The 27,876-nt window shown below is 42.5% G+C and overlaps 1 protein-coding gene across 2 annotated transcripts; it reads right to left on the bottom strand.

Annotated features, from left to right (window-relative positions):
- Positions 1-344: 344 nt before the first annotated feature.
- Positions 345-27,741, bottom strand: ccdc18 (coiled-coil domain containing 18). Of its 2 annotated transcripts, none has more exons than XM_084057178.1 (26): positions 27,257-27,741; positions 25,597-25,801; positions 25,086-25,277; positions 24,885-24,994; positions 24,584-24,712; positions 24,143-24,239; positions 23,923-24,044; positions 23,398-23,686; positions 23,203-23,290; positions 22,721-22,938; positions 22,445-22,555; positions 22,138-22,269; positions 21,708-21,842; positions 20,378-20,455; positions 14,467-14,583; positions 14,171-14,338; positions 12,406-12,548; positions 10,285-10,448; positions 9,902-10,115; positions 8,580-8,679; positions 8,344-8,460; positions 7,248-7,385; positions 6,579-6,716; positions 5,085-5,570; positions 2,138-2,911; positions 345-1,064 (listed from the first exon to the last, which is right to left on the bottom strand). In XM_084057178.1, the coding sequence occupies exons 1-26, from the start codon at positions 27,355-27,357 to the stop codon at positions 1,044-1,046; spliced, it is 4,587 nt and encodes a 1,528-aa protein (XP_083913304.1). In that variant the 5' UTR covers positions 27,358-27,741; the 3' UTR covers positions 345-1,043. The 2 variants fall into 2 exon arrangements, with proteins under 2 accessions (XP_083913304.1, XP_083913305.1); XM_084057179.1 differs by having other exon boundaries at positions 22,751-22,938.
- Between the last annotated feature and the right edge of the window lie 135 nt (positions 27,742-27,876).

The raw sequence follows: 27,876 nt of genomic DNA, 5'->3' as shown, positions 1-27,876 counted from the left end.
CATAATAGATTCCACTTGACCTCATCTAGAGCTTTGACCACAAATTCCTTTTCTCAGATTGGAAAATACCGGTTGCTCTGGTAACACAACTCCCACAGTCCCCAACAGACCAGGCAACATGAAAAACCCACATTGGTTCTGAATCATCCTCCAACCATCCTCTGGAGAATAAGTACAGTAGTAACCATGATGGACCAAACACCACAACAAATACACAGAAAATAAACATTGTTATAAAAACACATTTTATTCTATAAAAAAAAACATTCACTTAGCTTAAAATCATGTACATTACTTACAAATATATAAAAACAATACAACATAAAATGCTACAAAATGCTAACGACTAGGTCATTCATAGACCGAGTGAGTCTGAGTGACATGTAATGCAACCACGTCTCCTGACACTCTCCTGGATCGTCATTTATTCTGGTTTTCTCCTGGATTTGGTATCAAACTCCCAAAATTAACCAGAACACAGGAAATTACATCTATTATGTTAAAAAAGTTTCTGGGGAAGGACCCCCGAGACTCCCCGCTTGGGGGTTGTGGTCAGTGCATGCAATCATACAGAGATATTCACTTTTAAGTAATGAATGGTTACTATTAAAGATGGGTCTTACATTCAGTCATCAAATCAATTTCTGTAGGCCTACTTTAAGCGGTTTAATGGGTGAAATTGTACCTATCAATGTAATTTCCTGTGTTCAAAATCCAGGAGACTCCTGCAGGATCCAGGAGTGTTGGCAGCCCTGACTCACACACACACACACACACACACACACACACACACACACACACACACACACACACACACACACACACACACACACACACTTGTGAAAGACTGCTACTATGTAAACAGCTTGAGTGGACACAGTATTTGATGGTCCTTTGGTAGTGAAGTAAGTCCTTTTGCAGGTAAAGGTTCACCAAAGGTAAAGGTTCACCAGTTCACCTAGAAGACTGCTCATTAAATTCCTTCAAAGTCATCATTCACTACATATTCTAGATAGGACAGGTAGTACCTTGGTAGAACAGCTTCATGTCTCCTTGAGGTTCTTCTGAAATTGAAACAAATGTACAGCAGTGAGACAGGAAGTTGTACGTCGTTTCCACCAATGCTCTCCTCTGCTGTAATCAGCATACAATCATTACATATGGCTGTGGTCCAAAATGAAAAATGACTTTTCTCAGCAAATACCTTGAAGACAACCAGTATATATCCTTTCCCCTAAAATTCAGAGGTAATTTGTAAAAAATAATCATAATAATAATGATAATCAACAAGTATTTAGTAAAAAGACAAATACAGATCTGACAAATAAAGTAATCTGAACATTGTTGGCTCAGTGTAAAAATGTAATTAATTCCTTGAGTTCAAATTGTATGGAATGTGTGTTTATTTGTATGTTGTCTACTTCCAAAGATTTGCTATGTTTCCCTTTTCAGATTTGGGTAGGATATGTGTTAACATAGGGTTAAAAGGGTCTGGTAAATGGCAGAATCTTAAAATAAACACTTCAAAGATTAAGAAAATGCAGTTAGTAAGAACTATTCAGTAAAAACAGAAATATATATGTGATATGAACAGTTTCGTCTCAGTTTCTTTGGTGCTGTTTTAGTCCTGTAGCCTAGAGTCAAGATGTGCTTGAATCATCTTAATAATAACCACTTTATTCCTTGGGTCCAAATTGTATGCGATTTATTTTATTTGACTCTGGTTGTTTCCTTCAAAAGTTATGCTCTTTTCTATTTCTTCAGGTTTGGGTTCAGGATATGTGTAATAAACTGTTAAAAATGAACCCCATGGGACATTATTTCAGCCCGTTACCTGGCAGAATCTTAAAACACACACTTCAAGGATGAAGAAAAACCAGGTGGCGGAAAAAAATCCACCCTATGCACATGGACCCGACTTTCCATCTTGATGAATGTATCTATAATGTATGACTCCAAATCTGGGCACAGTTTCAGCCCTATCACAGCCCCATTGAATTCCATTATAAAATGAAAGTAAAATATTTCATAAAGTATAAAACATATTTTGGTGCTGATCGATCCAGGCTAGCCTCCGCTGTAAAAGCCACAGGTAGTCCCACCTAAAGGTCTTCCAGCCTCCTTGTGATCATCTTACCTGTAGTGTGAGGTTGTCTGTGGCTTGTGACTGCCCTGTGGAGCTCCACAGAGATGCATTCTCCTGCATGGCCAGCGTGTGGTTAACAAACCTCAGCATCCCCGCCAGAGAGCCCACATCCACCTCAGAGCCCTTCTGCCCCTCGCGTGATCTTCGCCCTAACACAGCCTCACGCTCAGGGTTCCATTCCTCTTCCTCCTCCTGGTCGTCTGGTTTCTCCACCATGTAGGTGAGGGGGTTGAAGGAGGAGTCGGTGGTCACGCTGGCGTCCACGGCGCTTAGCCCCTGCCAGCCGTTGTCCGCCGTGTGTGGGAAGGGTGAGATGGAGAGGGACGAGGACTCCCAGGGCTGCTGGTCCAGGGATTCCCTCAGGGTGGCCTTCAGGTTCTCTGGGAGATCCAGGGAGGAGTCAGTACTGCTGGACTGCAGCCACCCAAGGGAGCGACGGGCCTGGCTTGACGGCTGAGGGCCGAGGTCGGAGAGGAGAGGAGGCTGGAGGTGCACGCAAGCGGTCGGCGAGGGGAGAGGTTGCTGGCCGAGAGAGCGCGTCGGAGAGCGGAGGTGTGTCGAGGGGAAGTGTGTGGTGGGGGACGGGCTGGATCCAGGGGAGCGAGTTGGTGAGTGGGCAGGGGAGCGGGCGTGTGAGTGCTGGGCAGAGAATGAGTTTGTGTGCACATACGGGGGCAGAGGGGTGGTGGGAAGGGTGGAGTTGAGACGGTCTGAGGCTCTCTCCAGACTAGAGATCCTGGCCTGGAGACGGGTCACCTCAGACTCCTGCAGGGAGAGATAAACATTACAAAAAAGCAATATATAGAGCACTGCAATCAGGTCAAGTCCTTGTCATGTCTGTCTGTCTATCAGTCCCTCCTGGTACACACAACACCTCTGACCACTTTCTTAACGCACTGAGGAAGGCTTGACGCTATTAATTAAAAAGTACCAGAAGGTTTGTTTTTTTAACTGGCAGTCTTGACTTAGGGGGTGAGATGGTCCAGTTGACGGGGCGTCGCCCCCTCACACTCCCCTGTGATGCCGGGCCTGAATTAGTGGGTTGTTAAAATCATAAAGTGGGCTTTGAATTGGTTTTGTGGTATATTGAAATAGTATAGTTCTAGAGATATCTGAGATGAACATACATAAGGGCTTACAGAGCCAGATTTGAACCACACAAAGAACAGACCTAGAGACACTCATCCCCCGCAGGATGTCACACACAGAAATCACTGGTTAATGAGGAACAGTCATTTAAACAGCACATGTTCCTTGTACTTATATACATGTATCCATACATAATATCATATATCAATATACACTAATTCACTAGTACTTATATTGTAATGCACTTACATTACAATATAACTATGCATACTACTATTGAAGGTCTAATAGACATAGTCCATTGATTACTGTGGTCATCCTTACTAGTTCGCCTAGTAAGACATTCCCGATTAGTTACAGAAACCCTAAACCCTTTCATAGGAGATAAGGGCCCATTCTCTTAGGAGGTCCAGATGTCCAGTATCCAGGGGACATCTGACCTTAGCTGACCACTATATTGTTTTAACCAACTCTCACAATAGACACACACACACACACACACACACACACACACACACACACACACACACACACACACACACACACACACACACACAGTTAGGCATCTGGATCAGAACACATACACCTCGTGCACAAACCTATAGAAAACAGCATGCATGTGCATACACACTGGGTATAAATATCCACTCTGAGTTGAGTTCTGTCTCTTTTCCTCCTGAAAACTGCCATGTCCTGACCTGTGTAACCATGTAATTAATTCTCTTCTCTCCTTAATAAAATCAACTGAGGAGAAGGAATGCCTGGACTCTTTAATTCTCCTTAAACAAGGGCAAAATAGCCCCACAGATGAATGCACTTTTACCACAGTTTCATGGGCCACAGGGTCATGACACCTTATAAGGTGACAGGATGTACTGTGCAAGTATGAAAACAGCCACAAAAATTCGAAGGGTTTCCCCCTTTATGCTCCTACGATAATCCGATAGTAAAATAAAAGGACACCTGGTGGTCAGAAGCTGCTACTGCAGTCATGGCTACCTGGCTTTGTTGTGTCACTTTCTCTGTCTTTTCACTGTCTCATTTTCAAGTTTCCGTGAGAGAAACTTTCTACATCTTGCTTACATTTTTTACAGGATTTTATTGCTAAATCCTGTTCCTTCCATTATGTCTCAATGATCCATCTGTACCAAAACTGTCTGCTGTAGCAACCAATTTTCCGTTCAGGGATCATTCAAGCGCCTGGAAATTTGGCTTGCAGTGGTAAAAATGCATATCATCCCTGTCAGGCAGAACTTCTCTCCATAGTCCATGTTTTTTCATAAATGATTGCCCTAACCCTATTTCATACTTGGTCGTATGACAGTGTTGCGCAAAAGTACCGACAAGAGACAATCTACAAGCTCAGCCATTGCTACGTATTGTGAACTTGTCAGAAGATCTGCTATTTTTGGAAAAAGAAATGTCATCTAAAATGACATGCCCATAATTGAAAATTGAGAGATTATATTGCACCTGTTTGGATGAGACAACTGACATTATTGCTTCCTTTATTGGTTTGCAGAATTAATTGCATAATTTTCAGAATACATTTCCAACCATAACCACGGTCAATTCAAACCCAATATAAGGAACGTTTACAAAACATAAATGAAAATATTTTGTTTTAGATATTTCTTAGTAGCTATTATGTACATAATACCCTGAAATGCATAGTTAGAAGACTAACTATGCAGAAGTTACATTAGTAGATTTAGGTTCCAATCTCTTCCAGACAGTTCCTTGTCATTGTGGATACTCCCTATGTTCTTGACCTAAACAGTACTCCTATTTCACAATACGAGGCATTTACAGTGGCAAAACCATATCCAGTGTTTTATCAGAACTGTACCTTGATGAGCAGGGTCTCATTGGCCGTCTCCAGGACTTTCTCTGCGCCATGCAGCTGGCTCTGGAGCTGAGACAGCTGGGCTCTGCTCTGATCAAACTGGGCCCGACACATCTCTAACTGGGCCTGGAGATGACCATTCTGGGTCCTGGCCTGCTCATACAGAGTCACGCTCTGCTCCAGCTGACTTCTGGTCTGAAGGAGCTGGACTTGGCTCTGATCCAGCTCTGTTTGGAGTTCAGCGACCTGGGCCTTGGAATGGTCTAACTGCTTCTGGTTCTGGTCTAGGTGGCTCATGGTCTGGTCGACTTGGGCCTGGAGCTGTGTGGCGAGGGTTTTAGCCTGATCGCATTGGGCCTTGGCCTGGACCAGCTGAGTCTGGCTCTGCTGGAGCTTTGCGGTGAGCTGCTCCTGGGAGGAGCGCATGGTGGAGGAGATCTGCTCGGAGACTTTCAGCAGCTGGCCTCGGGTCTGCTGTAGAGATGCCAGCTGGGGGAAGGAGGAGGGGGGGCATGGGTGGTAGAGAAGGAAAAGGTCTGTTCAAAAAGCAAGACCAGCCTTTCAGGAGAGGTCCAGCAAAGAGGGATTGGATCTGTCATTCCACCGACCAGTAAATGACATGCATGGTGCACATGGTACACTACCCTGGTATTGTGTGATAAACCACTTAAGCCCTATATACACTTTGTTGTATGACAAATGGCGAAAATAGCTGATCTACAAGCTTACGTCACAATGTGAGCTTGAAGATATCAATATTCCACCATTTGGAAATAGAAATAGTAGGCTATAAGGAAAGAAGAGGAAGAAATAAGATTGGAAATGGAAGTGAATGGGGAATGAAAATAGAGCAAAGTTAAAAAAAAAGAGAAAGAGGGAAGTTCAAATATTAGTCAGGGCCAAGAAAATAGGGAAGTAAAGGGTGCCAGAAGCTGGTATAATATGACTGTCATTTCTTATTCTTTGTATATTCATCTCTAGCCAGTGTTTTTTGCTATGATGTGGCAAGTTAAAACCCTTGAAAAGTAGTCATGACTCTTGCATTTTACTAATCATCACACACACACACACAAATTTCATTCTTATTAATGTAAATATAATCCTGACCTGAGTGCCTCATTGCGGCTGCAGAGTTCCCAATGATCTAACTAATAATTTAACTAGGCTATTGTATCAGACAGACTGCTGACAATGTCGTCAGATGGGGGAGGGGTGCTCTCGCTAAACTGTGTTCTTTGGGCCACTCAATCAATCAAAAAAAACATGTTTAGATTATTGAACCAACTGATGCACATCTCCCTCTTTATGTAGTGCCGGCAGTTGTGATCCCATAGCCTGAGAGGACGTTCGGGTGAATGTGTTGCACTGACCGATTCAGTCACCCAGTCAGTGACGACCCTCTTACGCCCGTTTGTGTTTTTTGTCCTTGTAGCCCTGACTCCTGACCCCTGGGAACAGCCATGTCTAGTGTGTACATCACGTGTGCAGTCATCATACCTCCTTACTGTGTTGCTCTCTCTCCAGCTCCAACTCCTGCTGGAGGGAGGTGACGCTGCCCTGCAGCCTGGCCTCTCCCTGCCGCCAGCGGGCCTCCTTCACAGCCAACTCCTCCTGCACGACACGCAACTGACGCTCCTAGCAGGATGGAGAGAAGGCATCGGGCTTACATGACAATAAGAAACTACTGGTAACGTAAGCCAAAGCATTCTCTGTGTGATGTATGACTGAGAGAGTGCTTTAGACTAGGGAATGATAGAATAATGTAATTAATATATGGATGAAGTGTGCAGAGTTGATTTGATTTGATAAATAAGTTAGTTAAAAAAAACTCAATTTTATTTGGGTCTATTTTAGACCAAATGGCTTGTATTCCAAGAGGCCATAGGTAGTGTCCATTAACATAGTGAAAATGTATATATTACATGTACTGTATCTATAGATTGTTTTCAATGTATTGCAAATCATACATTTCCAATATAATCTCTATCTTTCCCCACTAACCTTGTCACCTACTGTATCAACAGTACAGTCTCTGTTCATAGGATATTGTTGAATCAATAGATCTCCCCAATCAGGATGTGCTGTATACAGTAGTTGATATAAGGTTCATACTATATTGTTGACACTATTAGGACGTGGTTGATATAACTGTGCATTGGCCACTACCTTCTCCTTGACCAGTTGTTGACTTGTTTCCAGGTCTTCAGCCAAAGTCTCACTGTGAAACTGGGCTTCCTGCAGCTCCTCCGACACAAACTGAAGCTTCTCCTGACACACATGCAGCTGCTGGCTCAACTCCTGAGACTGAAACACATGTACCACGCACACGTTTTATGATCTGTTAGCTATTATTTTTGTATGTTTTTTTATTTTGGCCGCTGTATGTAATAAGTGTTGTATAAACCAGTGGTTTTCAACCTTTTTCATGCCAAGGATCCCTAAATTGATATACATTTGGCCGCGACCCCCATCTGAAAATGTTTTGTGCCAGGGACCCCCAGAAGCAAAGATTTGAGTTAAAAATGTTCGCTTTAAAAAAAATACATATATTCAAAGATATACACACAATTAAAAAATAGCAGATCTACAAGTTCATAGCACGGCACTCTGTGCCACGCTATGAGCTTGTATATGTGCTATTTTTGAATAGCCAAAGCTAAGTGGTTAAAACGATTGTGGCGCTACGTTAAAGGTAGGGTAAGTGATTTGCTTTGGTTAAAATAAGTGTTAAATAGCTCTATATTCTGATAGTACTCATTGCTATAGAGTGTTTGTTCAGTATTAGGAGTCTCCTTGTCTCTCCAGCTCTTTATAAAACACAAAATGCATTTTCGTTTCAGTTTCAGTTTCATTTCCAATTTTATCCAAACAGGACAGAGAACTCAATCAGGATATAGATTAAACAAGTGAAATTGGAAGTGATGACACTAAGAAATGAGCAGACAAAATTGGAACTGGAACACTATACAAATTAAGCTTAAAAATGGGTACTTTCTCCTGATTGGCTGAGATTTTGACACCTACCGAAAAATGTATTTTCTGTTTATTAAAGAGCTGGAGAGACGGGGAGACATCTGTTACTGAAAAAACACTCTATAGCAATGATTACTATCAGAATATAGTATTTTAACCTTTTAACAAAATACTTTTTGCTTTAACCCAAAGATATCACTTACCCTACCTTTAACTCATTTCGCTGGGGACCCCCTGGTATAAACAACCAGCTTGACTTGGTCTGAATTGTGTGGACGTAGCTCCTCACCTTCAGGTTCTTGTCTCTTAGCTCAGCCTCTCTGGCCTCCAGATTCTTCTGTAGACAGTCCACCTTCCTCTCCATCTCCTGCTTATGGTCTCTGATGGCCACGTCCAGCTGGCCCAGCTGTAGTACATGGCGAGGTGAGGACACCATGTGGAGAGAAGGGAGGAAAAGGTATTTAGCCATTTAGTTATATGCACAGTTTGTGAATATACAAGAGTGTGTATGTGTGTGCATTGTACCAGCTTGGCTCTCTCTTGTAGCTCTCCCTGTCTTTCCTTGAGGGCATTGTCCATGTCTAAGACCTCATGGGTCCTTTCCTCCAACTCCCTCTTGCTCTCCCTGCGCACGCACGCACGCACACGCACACACACACACACACACACACACACACGCGCACACGCACACGCACGCACACACGTGAATTGCTGACTATAGTGAAATAGTCAAAATGCATTAACTGGCACAAGTAGAGAGGACTTAACAGAGCCCCTCTGCTGTTCATCTGGTGGAGACAGCAGTGTGTGGATGGTCTTATTGGTCAAAGCAGCTAACACTCAAGAGGGGAATGTTCAGGTCACAGTGTGACCAAAACAGATTAAATGCTTATTGCACTTATACAACTAGTACTTTGTTGTAACTCTATAGAGTAGACTGTAGACACATGCTGATGCTCTAGACTGGCGTCTGAGTAGACAGCTGACATGTTCCTAAGCTGCTGGCTGTGTGCCCTGAGAGAAAGTCAAAGACAATCCATAACAGGAACTAATAGATAAACTAACAACGGATTCATAAGTTATATGAGAAATACACCGTAGGGCGTAGGCGGTTCTGTTCCACTTAGTTAATCTAACACTGAGGTTTTTGCTGTGTAGAACTCCCCCCTCAGGTGCTTGTTGTACTGTACTTGTACCACAGTGTGACAGTGTTGTTTATGTCTGTGCCAGCATGTTTTGAAACACAAAGACGTTTTGACATGAGAGATGGCAAGGCATTTTATGAAAGAATTCAAGACAAGTCCCCACAAAATTGTAACAAATATAGCACATGATAGAAATGAAAATAAATTATCTGACCATTATAAACTTAGTTTATATTATATTATTCCCATCTTGCCAACTGCCCCAATGCCAGAATAAATACAATTAAAAACATCTGAACAAAACAAAGAAAATAAAAATCAGGAGAAATTGGATGCTTGGCATTGATTTGATCTTCTCAAACAGGAAAAACATTACTTCACAGATACAGTTTCCATTTTGTACATTATTGATAATCCATTAACATTCTCTGGCACACTACAGGACAGTCTGGACTAAGTGTAGAACTTGCCGTTAAGTGGGGCGCTGAACAATTATCACAATTTAGTATATGTATGCATTTATACTACATGTATGATATACAAGCTTGACCTGTAAGACCACAGACGCCCCTGAGGATGTTTGATGTAAATATATAACATGTGCATAGTATTTTTTATGATAAAGAATACTTTAAGAATATTGTTGAAGTGAGTTTCTCTTCACTGACGCTGAGCCTCTTGTCTTTTTTTCAGTGTCCTCACCTAAGCTCCACAGTTAGCTTCTCGAGCGAGGCTTGCCGCTCGTCGGAAGTGACTTGGGTCCTCTGCAGAATATCCCTCAGTTCCTGGAGGTGTGCCAGAGTGCCAGACAGCTCAATGCGCACTGCCTGCAGTTGCCCATCCAGAACCTGAACCTGCTGGATGGAGTTGCGTCTCTCAGCTTCACTCCGGTGGAGCTTCTCCTCGAGATCTTCCACTTGGGGGGAGGGACAGAGACAGGGAGGGAGAGAGAGAGAAAAAGACAGAGAGCGAGAGAGAGATTTTAATCACTTGATTTAAAGCAAGACTGGTGGTGCTTGGCTTGTGCATCAGAGTTCTCTTCTTAACACTTTTCGCTAACTTCACTCCTCCCCACGTCCTCATACCTATGTCCTTCTTCTTGTCCAGCAGGCTCTGCGTGTGCTGCAGGCTCCGCTCCATGCAGCTGATCTGAGAGGCTTTGGTGCCCGTCTCGTTCCTGAGACGATGCAGCTCCGACTCCATAGACGACAGCTCGCCACGACACTCTGTCAACTCTGATGTCAGCTTGCTGCAGAGGGCACCAAAAGACGTATGACAGAGAACAACAAAGCATGTCTGAAATCACTTCAGGTGAAACATGCAGCACAATATGCATACCACTCTGTAGCGTGACAGTACAGGTACAGTATGTGTGCCACACACACACACGCACAATATAATCCATGACCACTGGGATATAATACTATACGCCACACTATCTCCAATCCCCACCTAAGACTGAACATGGCTCCCATTGTAGTCTCCCTAGTAGAGAAATGTTCCTGCACAAAGAGAAACCCTGGAGAAGTACTACCTACAGACACAGTGGAATAGTCTCTAAGAAAACATGCCCTTTAATGGCTTCCCTCACACAATTTTAATTAAACTAGAGTAACTCTAAGCCAGGGGTCCTTAAGAATGAAGTATAGCTGCCGCAAACACAGGCTCACTAGTAGTAAATCTGAGAACAAACAGCTACAAATTTATACACCGCTGTATGGAGTGGAGGGATGGGCTAGTTGAGGAGACACAGGGACCTAAGAACACACATGTGCTAAAACCACACAAAGTGGCGTGCCAGTCATAAGACAGCCCCACAGGGTATCACAGCTTTTAATTGCCTGGGTCACAGGCTGGGAAGTTATATAACATTGAATAGTCATGCAGTGTCCATTAAAGGCCCCTTCCACTCTGTGATGAAATGGTTTCAATAGTACATGGTCAGAAAGCAGGCAATTACAATTTATACTATTCGTTGCTGTCCGGCAGAAACCAGTCCAAAACTCCATTTTGACGCTTTTGCATTTTTTTCCATAAATCAGTGCTATTGAACACCCTTTACATCTGTGTGTTGCTAAAAAAATATTCATCCAATGAAAAGTATTGAAAAGCTATTCTGACAAAACCAGCTAACTCCATTGGATCCTCAAACTTTCTGCTAACCAGCTAACTACACCAAAGGAGGGTGGAGTTAGCTGGTTTTGCTGACTCCAGGCTCCACACCCTTTTGACCTCCAACCTCATTGTGAGCTTGGAGGTGAAAATGAACATTTTGGAGTTAGCTGGTTCCTGCCGGACAGCAGAGATATGCTGTATCACCATTTCTTAAAATTACATGGCAGGCTATCCAGGTGGCACAGTGCTGTTTAAGTATCCGCCCATCACTGATTCCTCCATTGAAGCCGCCAGGAAATTGTGCTCTTTGTCGCTGGATTGTTTGGTGCACCTTTTGAGCAGGAAGTGGACGTGTGGGATATATTGTTCCTCCACACACCTTACGCTCCAGGACACTCCAGGTGAAACTGATCACTGTCACATGAAAAGAATATCTACACTGTCCCCGGGCTTAGCAATTACAAGGATCATGTAGTGTAATTGTTTTTTTAATTGAAATGCACTTTTCTGTAATGCACCTGTTTTATGGGATGCCTGAATGTATTATTTATTTTTATTTTAAAGAAAGAAGAGGGAGATTGTTAACTTATGTTGCTCCTCTATTGTAGACCTATTAGAGACCTCCTCTATTGTAGACTGTGGTACCTTACGGTACTACCCACAGTCCCACACAGGGATATACGCAAGCGCAGTGAGCGCTGTGGTGCACATGTGAAATATGGAGGGAACAGTGTTGTTATTTGTCCCACTGCCTGTTCACTGGAATAAACTGAGTTATAAGGAATAAACGTTGTGTTTATTAAGTCGAAGTCAACATGTAGTTCATTGTTCAAGGGAATTGACAAAATTATAATAATTGGCATACAGTAACTGACAAAAATTGTGGAGGACTTGAGAAACCAGTTAAACAAATTGGCATTTAGCAGACGCTCTTTATCCAGAGCGACTTACAGTAACTTATTGTGTCTCCTGTCGACACCTTTCATTAATACTGTAAAATCATTCACCAATACTAGTACATCACAAGCCTACAATTCCCTCCACATTGTGTCTACTCTACCGATATCCCTGCGCGCACAGTTGATACTTACATGACGGACTCAGAGAGCTGTTCGGTCAGCCGTCTCTTCTCCTGAACATCCCGGTCATTCTCCTGGGCCTCAGTGTCCCTCCTCCTTACCCCCTCCTCCAGGGAGGTCCGCACACGCTCCAGTTCCTGCTCCAAAGCTGACACCTTCAGAAGAGAACAAGAACGAAATGACAAAAGTCATATTCTACCAGGTGCTCTGTGTGTGTGTGAGTGTGAGTGTGAGTGTGTGTGTGTGTGTGTGTGTTTGTTTGTTTTCATAGACCTGATTACTTGTTTTTCGGATTGCTGCTTGCTTCTCGCCAAACCTGGCAACATTGAATCTGCGATGCTAAAAGCTAATAATGTTTTTTATATAAGTGGTGGCAACATTTTTGACACCACACGGGTCTTCCCAACAATAGCGAAGCTTGAAGTCAGTGTGAACATGGCCAAATAATAACTTAATAGCCAAACTAGGTCTAATGAAGCACGCTAGCATTTAGGCTAACTGTCCTGCCTGAGGCTGCAGTACAACTTGCACTCTGTTGAAGTGTGAATGAGGGGAGCGGAGGGCGGTTACTGGGGAGGACGGGCCGTCTCCCCATTCGTGTCGCCATTGGCTTAAAGGAGTGAAGGACAGCCAGGACAGCCAATGACAAATAGGTGTCGCTTAGGTGTCGCGGATGACGATGTCTCTGTCTCACTGTAGACTCAGGCGCTCTTCGAGCACCTGGTAAAAACCACAACACTTGTTCACAGACACGTGAAATGAAAGTTTGAAACATATCTAGGTAAAACAACGATACAATATTTAAGCACGGTCACTTGCAGAGACACATCAGCAGCACACATCAGCAGCACACATCATGACAGAAATTAAAATCCTAACAGGGTTGTTCTCCGTGCTTTCTTCGCCTGCTGTGTTCAGCACACTGAATTGTTGTGATTTCATGGAGAAATTATTTGTATGTCTGAGATTGTCACATATCAGAGATCCTGATGACGAGAAACATCCTATTTCCAATGCACGTTCTTTGCGTTTCAATCAATGCATAATATAAATAATTAGTGTTACACAATCATCAAACAGTGAAATACAAACCTCAATAGAGCCTCATTTGTGAGTTCATCAGTCTCTTATCCAAAGCAGATCTTTATAGACAGGTCAGAGAACCTGGCCCCAAGCCACTGTTCTTGCATTGGCCCGAGCCAGTGAATGGAGATTATTGTGCTTTGTTTTTTTGTAAATGGGGCACTTCAGAAATAAAGTGCAACCAGCAGCCAAAAATACCGTGCTCCCATATAATTGAAATCACAAGCTACAATTACTCCAGCCCACTATGTAGAACATCACTAAACATTTCTCTTTATTTTTGTTTATTGGTTAATCATGTGTCTTTGCTTATTTGAGAATGATTGACCTGATCTGACTAATGGACCCCAATCAGATATACACTCTCACTGTGTATATCTCATTGGGGTTCTAAGCTCTGGGCTAAGTTCTTAGTGGGTAGAGTGGCAGTCTGGCAATCAGGTCACCGGTTCACCTCTCGCCCCGGTCTATGTGCTGAAGTCTAACTGCTCCCCCGACTAGAACTCAACGTAACCATCTGAGCAGGCATCAGTTGGATGAACCTGAAACTGAATTTTCCCCACAGGACTTTAAGGGGCTGTGTCCTGAGCACAGCAGCATACGTTTTGAATTGTTTACAATGTGTGTTTGTGTACAGTATGTGTGTGTGTGTGTGTGTGTGTGTGTGTGTGTGTGTGTACTGCTGTTCTCAGACCTGTCTTTGAAGGAGGCTCTGACTCTCCTCCAGCTCAGCGATGCGGGTGCTGCTCTCCGTCAGCATGCTCTGCTGCTCCTGCAGGGACACCTGTAGCTGCAGGTTCTGCTCACTGGAGCTCTGACACACCAGGCTGGCCCCACACAGCTTCTCCTTCAGAGAGGACATCTAGAGAAACAGGGGCACAGAAAGAGAGCGGATGGAGGGTTAGAACAGAGGAGAAAAACATGCGCACCCTGAAAGTGGAAAGAATCATAGGTGTAGTAGAAAGTGCATGTAATTGTCCAGTTCTGCACCTTATTGCTCTGTTGTTGCAGCTCAATATCATAGTTGTGTTTAATTTCTTCCATCTGCTTCAGGTAGGAGCTCAGCTCTTCCCGACATGCTGACAGTGATGCCTCCAAATCACACACCTGACAAAAAAAGAAAAAGTAAGAAAGAATATATTAATGCAGCTGCATCCGACTTAGACTACGGTCACATACCTTTAAGGTAGAGGAGAGTCAATTCACTTATCTGGGGGTAACAGTTACGCTCAAGTTTAAAGATCTTTTTCCCAAAAACTTTGTGTCTCTAGCAAATCAAGTTAAGGTGTCACTACAGCAGTGGTCGCCTCTCACAATGTCCCTTGCTGGTTGCATGAACTCAATCATTTCTCCTGGTTTTCTCCTGGATTTGGTCTCAAACCCCCAAAATTCACCAGAACACAGGAAATGACATCTACTATGTTAAAAAGTTTCTGCGGGAGGACCCCCAGACCCCCTGCTTGGGGGTTGTGGTGAGTGCATGCTTGGGGGTTGTGGTGAGTGCATAACTTTTAAGTAATGAATGGTTATTATTAAAGATGGGTCTTACATTCAGTCATCAAATCAATTTCTGTAGGCCTACTTTAAGCGGTTTAATGGTAAATGGTAAATGGTGCATTTATATAGCGCTACTATCCGAAGCGCTTTACATTGATTGTGCCATTAACCCATTCACACACACATTCATATACCGATGGCGGAGGAAACCATGCAAGGCACCAACCTGCTCATTGGGAGCAATTAGGGGTTCAGCGTCTTGCTCAAGGACACTTCGACACTAACTCTAGGGGAGCGCCACAGCCCGGGATCGAACTGGGAACCTTGCGGTTTTCCAGTTCACTCTACCCGGCCACTCTACCCCTGAGCCACTGCCGCCCCATAATGGGTGAAATTGTACCCATCATTGTCCAATGCTAGTACAGCAAGCCTGATAAAAGTATCAAACTCACACAAAAAGCTATGTTGTAAACCCTTTCCAGTGAAAGTGTATAGAATGTTTATTTTGCAATGTTGAACTTGACATTGACAATGGAATGCAATGTTGGCAGCCCTGCAAAAGGTGTATTTTGGACGTGAGGTGGGGCGCTCCGAGTTCCGGTGGCTCCAACAAACAAGAACAGACAAGAATGATGAGAGTAATAAGCCACATCCTCGGACACCTGGCTCTACAGAGCTAGGTGTTCAGGTCAACACAAGCAGTAAATACCTTTAACATAAATATCTTGACCTCAAGGCCCTCATATCTCATGAACTTTCCCACAACTGCTTATGGAGAGAGGATAATGTTTTGCATATCCTCCTATAATTTGCCAATGCTCTGTAGTGGTAGGTAGGTAGGTAGGTAGGTAGGTAGGGTGGTGAGACCATCGCCATGGTTACGGGGCTGCCCAGCTGTGGGATTGCCCTGCGTCTGCGAGCTATGGAACAAACTGCCTCCCGGGTTGCCAGATCATGTGCGCATATCCCCCCACGGATGCGTCGACCGGGTTGGACTAGTTTGAGTTTGAATGAATGAATTTAAATGTTCACATCTCAGAATTATTCAACACTGTTCAGAAATCTGGTGGTCTTGCCCTCGATAGTCCACAGTCATAGTAAGTGTGTGAACGCATGCCCTTGTGTAATTTATAAATAGTATTTTTGTTGCTTTATTGTAGTTCTTAAACTTTGGGGCATATTGCTTACAAAGAGGACTATTCAATTTATACATTTCCTTATAACTTGTATGCCTAATTAAGAGGAGGCAATATCAATAATAGTCTTTGATTGTGTTTATTGCACAATCTGTCTTCACAGTCATCATATGCAGATCTATTATTGTTATAATAATACCATGACTGACTGACTGACTGACTGACTGACTGTCTGTCTGTCTGTCTGTCTGTCTGTCACATGAAGTAAGACACAGACACAAGACAGACATGTGTGCAGATTCTATAAGCAAAAAGAACAATGTTCTTATCAAGATAATATTTCACCGGAAGGAAAGAATAAATGAGTTACTCCACTGGGCCCTCTCTACAGATCTGGTCAATGGATTTTTTCTATTAGCCCGATTTTTCTAGCCAAAAAGTGTATTTTAGACGTGAGGTGGGGGGCTCCGAGTTTGGGGGGCTCCAGCAAACAAGAACAGACAACAATGATGAGAGTAATAAGCCAAACCCTCGGACCTAAGTGTCATCTGATAACAAGGCGTTTGAAATAAAACAGAACTTCAGTTCAGATCGCTCCAGCTGTTCAGGTCAACATAAATACCTTCACATAGTGGCCATTTTGCCCTACATCATACATGGGCAACTGGCACCCCGGGGGCCACATGCGGTCCCCACCTTCACTTAATGCGGCCCACAGGTTAATGTCAGAATACTGATATATTATTGATTTCAGCTGTTACAATTGCAAAAATGAACCGCTTTAATTACTTCAGTCGTAGTAGCTTAACTCATTCGATGCCATGCTCATTTTTGAATTTTGGCTCTGAGTGCCACAGCCAAAATTCATTGTAAAAAAAAGTGCTTAGGAAGCGAGATACAGCCTTTTTAAGTTATAGGTTAAACAAGGAGTGGATGGAGCAGCAAATCTTTTATTTTGACTTTTTTTTTTTTTTTCATGACGTCTTTGACGCCTTCTGGCGCTCAGGGCGTCAGGCCACATGACGTCTTTGACTTCTTTTGGCACTCAATGAGTTGACTGGTATTAAAATTCTAAAATGGTCTTTTTTTATGTCCAATGTATTTGTATTTAAGTTCATAAAGTTAACATAAGTATAAGTAAATGCATTTGAAATTAAATACAAATTTTACTTTTCAGGATTCCAATTCAAAATTAGCAACAAAAGCAGATCTACAAGCTTGTAGATCTGCTATTTTTAATCCTAACAGGGTTGTTCTCCGTGGGGGGCTCCGAGTTCCGGTGGCTCCAACAAACAAGAACAGACAAGAATGATGAGAGTAATAAGCCACATCCTCGGACACCTGGCTCTACAGAGCTAGGTGTTCAGGTCAACACAAGCAGTAAATACCTTTAACATAAATATCTTGACCTCAAGGCCCTCATATCTCATGAACTTTCCCACAACTGCTTATGGAGAGAGGATAATGTTTTGCATATCCTCCTATAATTTGCCAATGCTCTGTAGTGGTAGGTAGGTAGGTAGGTAGGGTGGTGAGACCATCGCCATGGTTACGGGGCTGCCCAGCTGTGGGATTGCCCTGCGTCTGCGAGCTATGGAACAAACTGCCTCCCGGGTTGCCAGATCATGTGCGCATATCCCCCCACGGATGCGTCGACCGGGTTGGACTAGTTTGAGTTTGAATGAATGAATTTAAATGTTCACATCTCAGAATTATTCAACACTGTTCAGAAATCTGGTGGTCTTGCCCTCGATAGTCCACAGTCATAGTAAGTGTGTGAACGCATGCCCTTGTGTAATTTATAAATAGTATTTTTGTTGCTTTATTGTAGTTCTTAAACTTTGGGGCATATTGCTTACAAAGAGGACTATTCAATTTATACATTTCCTTATAACTTGTATGCCTAATTAAGAGGAGGCAATATCAATAATAGTCTTTGATTGTGTTTATTGCACAATCTGTCTTCACAGTCATCATATGCAGATCTATTATTGTTATAATAATACCATGACTGACTGACTGACTGTCTGTCTGTCTGTCTGTCACATGAAGTAAGACACAGACACAAGACAGACATGTGTGCAGATTCTATAAGCAAAAAGAACAATGTTCTTATCAAGATAATATTTCACCGGAAGGAAAGAATAAATGAGTTACTCCACTGGGCCCTCTCTACAGATCTGGTCAATGGATTTTTTCTATTGGCCCGATTTTTCTAGCCAAAAAGTGTATTTTAGACGTGAGGTGGGGGGCTCCGAGTTTGGGGGGCTCCAGCAAACAAGAACAGACAACAATGATGAGAGTAATAAGCCAAACCCTCGGACCTAAGTGTCATCTGATAACAAGGCGTTTGAAATAAAACAGAACTTCAGTTCAGATCGCTCCAGCTGTTCAGGTCAACATAAATACCTTCACATAGTGGCCATTTTGCCCTACATCATACATGGGCAACTGGCACCCCGGGGGCCACATGCGGTCCCCACCTTCACTTAATGCGGCCCACAGGTTAATGTCAGAATACTGATATATTATTGATTTCAGCTGTTACAATTGCAAAAATGAACCGCTTTAATTACTTCAGTCGTAGTAGCTTAACTCATTCGATGCCATGCTCATTTTTGAATTTTGGCTCTGAGTGCCAAAAAAAAGTGCTTAGGAAGCGAGATACAGCCTTTTTAAGTTATAGGTTAAACAAGGAGTGGATGGAGCAGCAAATCTTTTATTTTTAATTTTCTTTTCTTTTTTTTTTTTTTTTCATGACGTCTTTGACGCCTTCTGGCGCTCAGGGCGTCAGGCCACATGACGTCTTTGACTTCTTTTGGCACTCAATGAGTTGACTGGTATTAAAATTCTAAAATGGTCTTTTTTTATGTCCAATGTATTTGTATTTAAGTTCATAAAGTTAACATAAGTATAAGTAAATGCATTTGAAATTAAATACAAATTTTACTTTTCAGGATTCCAATTCAAAATTAGCAACAAAAGCAGATCTACAAGCTTGTAGATCTGCTATTTTTAATACTTTTGCGTGACATAGAATGTATATGCCAATGTGTGGCATATACTGTCATGACAGTATATGCTATGTGGCCCTCTGGAGTGAGTGTGGAAATATAGTGGGCCTCTCCATCAGGAGCTTGGATAGTCCAATGTTGGCAGCCCTGAGGGCCCGAGGGAGGATTTCCCATTGACGCATGCAGAGTGCCGTATGGTGGACTTTGCCTTGTTGCTCACTAGACGTGCTGTACTGCTCCGATGGAAGGATGCTGCCCCGCCCGTGCTCACTCAGTGGCATTGTGATATAATGTCTTGTCTTAAACTGGAGATGTTGCGATTCTCAATAGCCGGCTCAGAGAAAAACATCTATAAGACCTGGGGTCCGTTTATGACATTCTACCACAACACACAGGCTGCATAGTGTGTAGTATTCCTGTTGCAACTGCAACACCAAACCACAGGAAACCTAAAAAGAACTTTTTTTAAATATCTGTTTTATTCTATCTGCTCTGATTATTTGTCGTGCCTTTTGTTTTTCCTCCGTTTGTCCTTTTGCGATACAATTTATGAAGAAGATGCTATGTATGTACAGCATACTAGCCTACTAGCCTCTTGTATTAAAACCTAATAAAAAGATCTTGAAAAGAAAATAATATATATAAAAGAATATGTATAATATATGATCTGATCAAAGGTTATTTTCTGGCTTTTTGTGTGGTTAGCTGAGGAGTAACATGAGGTGCTGCTTGTGACAAACATATTGCTAATAAACTGGTGCCATGCATCAGAATTCTATTTGGGGATCATCAGTCAAGAACACTTCCCATATTACATGGTTTGAGTAACAAGTACCATCCAAATCAGAAGCCACACCCCTCTGACTAAATATTAGTCTGTAACATCTGTTACAGACACCAAGAGGCCTTGTTTGCACAGAATGTTTGTGTAGTTCTATTTCTACAAGTATGACTGCCTGTAACCATTGTTAACTACTTGAACCCTGGCATCCCAATTTCTGGGGCCAACATTAGCTGAAAATAGCCAAGCTTATAATGCGTTACAACATGACATGCTTTATGGTGTACTATGTATATACACTATATATACATACACACGCTGTTTATAGCAACCATTGTTTCTTCCATTGCCATATACAAAACAATGATTGCCGTTGAGCAGTCGTGCTGGAAGACAGAACTTCCAGCACGACTGTTGGGACCATGTTCTGATGTACTGATGTGTCAGATAGACTGGTAGCGTTTTATACTGACCTTGGTGGCAGACTCTACTGACTGCTCTTTGAAACTCTGGAGTACCTCCTTGCTGTGTCTTGCTTCAGCCTCCCGCTCCTTTCAAGAAAAACAAACAAACAATATTGTACTGTAACAAGGGATGTATGGTATTAATAAAATGTATGACCGTGTTTTAAATACGATTGCTTCAATCCTGCAAAGTTCAGACTTTTTAGATACTCGTGAATTTGCTCATTGTTGCCTGCCTTTCACAAGGCTGCCTGCAGAGGTCACCAGCACTGCAAATTCCTCACATTTCCTCACATTGCTTGGCTAAGAAGATCAGAGGCAGGGGCGGGGTTTAACAATCTATCAATAATCTATCAGCAGTATTCTAGAATTGCTGTAATTTTCTAAGATTATATGTTTTAGAAATAGCCCTTCTCACGATGCATAGTGTTATTATAGGTAATATGTATTCTTTGTTAATACTTAGGTGGACCTCCAGTACATCTTTTCAGCTGCTCGACAAGACCTTTTCAAAACATGGATAGTGCTGTCCATCATGGCAATATTTGATCACGTTACTTATGATCATAGTACATGGAATAACATAAATTACAAGCTCAGCAAACTCACTTTCTGCTGTAGCATCTAAGACCTGCTTTTGGACATGTATTGTTATGTGTGTATGTTATGTTATATATATTATTGTAACAGGTGCGTTGGTGGAGTATACACACGTACAGATAAGAGAATTAAAAATCCACACAACACTGTTTTCACTTGCTCAATTAAGAAAATATTTTTCTTACTTTTGGTGAAGGACCTTCTTCAGGCATCATAAGTGACAGTTTAGATAGTTTAGACTAGAGGACAATAGTTGTATAGATTATGTTTGTGAACAAAATAACTCAAGAATGTAAAATAAGCGATCACTGCCTTTGATTGCCTTCAAAATGTATAATTGTGAAAGTCAGGATAATGGAGGGGGGGAATGGACATATCTTATTGAAAAATGTCAGGAGCATATCTGCATGTTTCCCTCAAAAGCACTCATGATCTTCTTTCAGTGAGATTTGAGTGTTCCAATGTTTCATATTCAATGCAACCAAAACAAGAAAAATAAATAAAAACATTCTAAGTCCTACAGATAAATCTGAACGGATCTTGTCATCTGAGCCATGCAATGTCAATGTGGAGCAAATGTTTGATCATTCAGCTTTAATCTACGGAGCAACTATTGAAGATATCTCACCAATATTTGGGGTTACATCATGGCAGTGTAACTACAGTAACTACCCAACAGAAAAAAACTCTACCAAAGTTTAATTGTGCTTTAAGTCAGGTCCATGGAGGCTGTTCTAACCTGTGTGAGCTGCTCCAGGCAAGTCTGCAGAAGGAGGAAATCATTCTGTGCCACTTCTCTCTCCCTCTGGGTTGAACTGAGCTGTTGCTCCAGCTCAAACACCCGAGATTGGGACTCCTCCACAGACAACTGCAGCTGGAGGGAAGACAACATATTTGTTGTGATATTGTGACAATTCTATCCCTGAAAAAACTCCTATCTCTGACATGTGCCGTTGAGATTGGAGGGTGTACATTTTATATTTACCCTCAAGGTACATATTTAAGCGTTTTTCCAGCAGCTCTCGTTTGGTTAATGTAAAATACACACAAACAACACCATCCCTTATTAGCACCGGTGTGAACCCTGGTTCATAGGTTTAAATAAGGTGGTACATTGCATAATCACACACACACACGCACACACACGCACACGTAGAGAGAGAACGTACCACTTCTGTTCTGTGCTGCAGCTCTGTGCACTGTTGAGAGTAGGATTTCTTACACTTGTCCAGTGCCTGCTGGTACTCTCTCTGCTTCTTGCTCATCATTGACTGGTAATGCTGCAGACTATTGGTCTGCTCCTAGAAGACACAAGGCATGATGAACAGACAATAGGTCATAACAGACAAGTAAATCTTGTATAAAATGTACCTGTATGAATCTGTCTATGTCTTATATGTAAGTATGTGTGTGTGAGTGTGAGTGTGAGTGTGAGTGTGTGTGTGTGTGTGTGTGTGTGTGTGTGTGTGTGTGTACCAGTAGCTGTTTGTCCAGTTCAGTATTCTTCAGTGCAGCCTGACTGTACGCTGATGTCTTCTCCTGTAACTGCTTCTCCAGCGCCGCTACACGTGCACTCTTCCTCTTCACCTGGAGAGAGCATGCACACACATACACAGACTGTAATTGCACATGGCGGTTTTCAGACGAGAGTAGAACACACCTAAAAGAATTTGAATGAAGAGTTGAGGAGAAGAGAATGGCTGTGGATAGCGGCTGCATTATACATGTTTCTAACAACTGTTTCTCCCTCACCTCCTTCTCTGTGTTGGCGGCCTGGCTAACTTTTCCCATCAGCTCGGTGTGGAGGTTCTGGTAGTGGGAGGCTCTCTGGTCCATGGAGCTGTGCAGGGCGGAGATCTCCTCTTGGGCCCGACTCAGACGCTCCTGGAGCCGCTGGGCCAGGCCATTCTGTCTGCACCGCTCTGACTCCATGGACTGCAGCGCAGACAGCAGCAGCTGGTAGCGCTCACCTGCAGACCACGGTGAGGGGTAGAGATGTGGAGGAGTGGTAAGAACGAGCGGAGAGGAAGATGGCGAGACAGGGAAGGAAGGATACAATTGTGTGAATTTATTTTTTCCTGGTTTCCCTACATAATAATAGTATGATATATAATGCAGCAACGATCTGTGCGTGTTTTATTTTATTATATGAGCAGGATTAAGAGTTATTTATTGAACCCACAAAATGAACACTTCACCCAAATGAAAGTACCTATTTGGTCTGGCAGTGTTACCTGGCTTAGACATGGCTAGATGTGTAGTTCTGCAACAGTCCACTGGAGGCATGAGGCAGGGTCTGGCACATAATGGCCCCTCAGGACCCTGCAATACAAAACGACTAAATCATGTGTGCTTACAAAGGCATGAAATTAAATGTGTGAGTGCTACAATTGAGGGTATGTGTGCATGTGTGTGTTCTCCCCTCCTACCTCCTTTAGATGCAGCAGGGCCAAAATGGCTTCCAGGCTGGCCAGCTCTGCTTGGCTTTGCTGGGACTCTCTGTGGCTCTGTGCCACCCTCTGTTCCTGGGTCTGGCTCAGAGCCCGCAGCTCATCCAGCTCTTTACGCAGAGAGGCTAGCTCCCTGCCCTCCGCAGACCGCTCATCAAGCTCCCTCTCCATGCGGGAGGCCCGCCGCCTGGCCTCCTCCAGACGGGCCTCGAGGTCGGTTCTATCCGCAGTCAAAGTCTTAGCCTGTCTTACATCCTCCTTCAGCTGGCTAAGTGAGGCAACAAGAGACTATACAGTTATATATGAGAGTGACCCAATCAGAGCAAGTTTATCTGAAAAGATGTAATGAGTGATGTTGATGATGAATGAAATCTATACTTTATGTGTCCACACATAGTATAAGCAGATATAGTTTTTATATACACAAAGTCTGATTTAATCTTCTTTGATCCTCAAGTGTATTGGTGAATGAGGCTGCGGGGAAATCAGCAGAACATGGAATACCTAATGACTTGGCTCTGTTCTGCCTGCTGCCTCTCCAATGCAGCACACTTGCTCTCCAACTCCTCTCTCTCTCTGTCACACTCAATCAGACTCTCCTTTAGTTTGCCCTCACTCTCCGCCACCTGCAAAATATATTGTCAGAGCAACATTATCTCCACCACTGCTGAACTCACACTCAGAAGAACTGAAGAGAAGCATGCTGACAGGTGAATGAGCATACCTTCTTAAGCTTAACAGATACAGTGGCCTTGTATTCTTTGTAAGCTTCTTTGAGTTTCTCTGCATTTTCAAGGGCTTGGTTCCTTTGCTGCTCAGCCCTGTAAGAGATGAGTTGGTACAGCCATTATGGTGTTATTGGCCATATTCACATGGCGGACATTTTGATCTAATGACATAATCAACCTTACCAACATTGTCAACCAGTCAGTGTTCCACGCGGCACCAGGGTCAAAATTCTTCTCATCGGAAGAGTAAGGAGACCATACAGTATATAGGAACATATCTACCATGCAGATTGGTTTCATTCAAGTAAGTTCGTAGTTTTAAAGTAACAGACAGAAATGTTAGCATGTTCAGTGATTTCATGCAGCTAAACACACGCCATTAACAGAACCTTGGTAAGTAAGATTGCAGCAACCAAAGTGGAGGATGCATATCTAACCGTTTTCCCACTGCTGTCCTGTTGTCCAGTTCATCTTTGAGAGCACTCAGCTCCTCAGTCAGTCTGGTCGCCTCAGTGTCGCTCTGGGCTGCTGCCTCCTGGCCCTGCTCTGCTCTCAGCTCTGCTGCCCTGGGACCACCACACAACACACACCACAATCACAGTCTTTCTCTAGAATAAAGATATATCAAGTGCATTAACTGGAACTCTGTAGCTTCTGGAAGGAGACGCATGTTTAGAAGATTTACAACAGTAGTTTGTCAGCTGACAATAATAACAGCAAGTGTGGTTGCGAGGTTACCTAAGTTGTCTGGCCAGAGACTCCAGCTCTGCCTCCAGGTTGAGGATCTGTTCACTCATGACAGCCACATTATTGCTTCTGACACCTATGCTGGAGCCCAGGACATGGAGCTGGACAGACACAGATGTACATCTGATCATCTCATCCAAGCATCAAGTTTACAACACAGTTTTTGTCAGATGTGTGTGTGACATATTGTACCTGGCTCTTGGATGAGGCCAGTCGGTACTGCGTGGCCTCTAGGTCACTTATGAGCTGTTTATTCTGCATGGTCAGACAAGCGTTCTCCTGACGCAGGCAACCCACTTTGTTTCTGACAGGGCCTGAATCCATCTCCAAAGACCTGGCCTTGCGTGATGCAGAACGGTGGAAGGATGGATGGCTAGAGGGGACCTGCAGGACAGAAAAAGGAAAAGAAGATGAAATAAATGAGGCTGTGTGATTGTAAACAGGCATGTCATTATGTGACCTGAAAAGAGACAAACATTTACTAGTAAAGTGTCCCAGTTGACAAAGACAATAACTTTTTTATACAAAGTATAAGATTCTTGTGATATTAAGTAAGAACTTCAATCTACTTTCACCACTTAATATATCCATAGCTATAATCCAATAATGGTCATCAGGTCCCCCAGCAAAGTAGGTGGCCGTGAACAGGGAAGCAGACCTGTTATGACCCATCTACTGTATACTTTTACATCTACGATCTCACCATAGATTTAGAGGAAGGAGAACTAAGACTGACGGCAGCTGCACGCCTCTCAGACGTTCCACTGACAGACTTCTCCACACTGTAGCTGCCAGAATGGGACAAAGGGCCATCTGGTTTCTGCAGGTCATCTAAAGTGAGACGACCGGGCAACCCAATGGGTGTACTCTGGTAGGGAGGCTCAGGCTGGTCATGCCCTCTTGATTGACTGCATAAGAGGTCAAGATAAATTAGACATGGAGATCGATGGAAGTGAGTAATTGTATTAGCAAGCACCATAACAATTTTACAAATAACAGTTTACATTACAACACCATTGTTTAAATGTACAGTGTATGCCATTTATTGATTACACATTGATACTCATATACATATGTGTATTAAGGATAGCCCTGGTCCAGAGCGTTACTGCACCAGGGCTATATTAAGGAACGCTATTTACAACACTTGTCAAATAGGCATGGATACTCTTTCGCCCAAATCACTAGGATACATTCAATTAGCTGTTACAATCACAGCAAAATAAGTGCATCTGAAGCATAGAAGCCATGTTCTGGGAATAAGTGTACGATTATACAATTGTTTACATGGAACTACTGCATTATGATTGCACTATATTACAGCGTATATAGATAATTAAAAGGATACTAATGAATACTTAAATGTATAGTGTACTTGCAAATACCCTTCTTGACATCTGTCCATTTGAAGCTTTTTGTTGCCTCGTTCAATTGTAACAAATGCATTAGTACATATCAAAGTACACATAACAAGTGCAGTAGCGAATTATAGTTACTAGTAAAATGTATCTTCTGGGTTCTTCATTGCAATTACAATTGCAACAACACAGCTGTCCATTTTGAAGCTATTCAAGCTTCAAAGCTTCAGAGATTCAAGTAGACTATGAGTATGTACTCGATTGTATAATGCTTCACTTATTCCCAAATGTGAACATGGCTTTTAGATTCATCAGATTATGTATCCAGTCAGTGTTTTACTGCACATAAATTGTACTTACTTGGGCAAGTACAGTAGAGTATAAATGTGTTGTTACATTTTATAACTCAATGAATACACTGTAGGCTACCTAATGGCAACAACAGTGTTGTTGGAATGCAAAGTGTTTCATGATTGTAGGCTTTCATTTGAAGAGGGATAGCTGTCAAAGTCACGCATGACTCTCACCCAGTGAGGTGTAAAGTAACTACAGTAAGTACATTTACTAAACTACTGTACTTAAGTACAATTTTGAGGTATTTTTACTTTACTGGAGTACTTCCAATTGTCAGTACTTTTACTTCTACTCCACTATATCTCAGAGGCAAATGTACTTTTACTCCATTACAATTATTTAAAAACATAAATTACTAGTTACTTTGTAGATATAGATTATTATTACAAAACATACATTACCCACTTCACCTCTATATACATTTCGGCTAGTTTCAAAAGATTTGTATACATTCTACACATTTGAAAACTTCTGCATATAAGTAATTAAACTTTGTACTTTAAGTACTTTTGATTCCAATACTTTTGTACTTTTACTCAAGTACATTTTGAATACAGGACTTTTACTTGTAGTAGAGTGTTTCTACAATGCAGTATTGATACTTTTTACTTAAGTAAAACATTTGAGTACTTTTTCCACCACTGCTCTCACCTCAGTTGCTCTCCGACACTCTGTAGACTGAGCTCGGTAAATCGAAGCCGGTTCCTTAAAGTGGCCACATCTTCGTTAAGATTCTCCTCGTTTTCAAACATTAGTAGAGGACACCTTTTCCTGTCAATTGTGTCTTAACGGTCACTTTGCTGCTAGCAAGTTCAACACGTACAAACCTAACTTTAGCAAACGTGTACGTGCAGGCTGACATGAGGAATAGGGAAAACAAACGGAATACATTCACAAGAGACAACATATAATCAGCAAACATAATAAAATAGCCACCTAGCTGTAAACAAAGCGCCGTATCAACAGGTTGGTATATTTGGAACGTACCAAATGGCCCGAGCCGCCCGACTAAGGCCAAGTAAACGTAAGAGGCATGCTTTAGAACAATTTACTTGTAACGTTCGTGGTGTCATAAAAACATTAAACCAACTGTAACTTTATCAATCTATTCAGTTATTTATCCACGCTAGTCTCACTGCCACAGTTGTATCTTCGTTCGTATTCCTCCCTACGTCAACAACGTGCTTTCTGATTGGACAATGGATCACGTCTGTAAGGTGATTGGTGCAGAGGTTTGTGACGTTTGTGATGCCCAAGGGCCGCGAATAGTG

Source organism: Gymnoscopelus microlampas (genome assembly GCF_963454915.1).
Source record: "Gymnoscopelus microlampas genome assembly, chromosome: 5".
Taxonomy (NCBI): Eukaryota; Metazoa; Chordata; class Actinopteri; order Myctophiformes; family Myctophidae; genus Gymnoscopelus; species Gymnoscopelus microlampas.
This window is presented reverse-complemented; position numbering and strand designations above follow the sequence as displayed.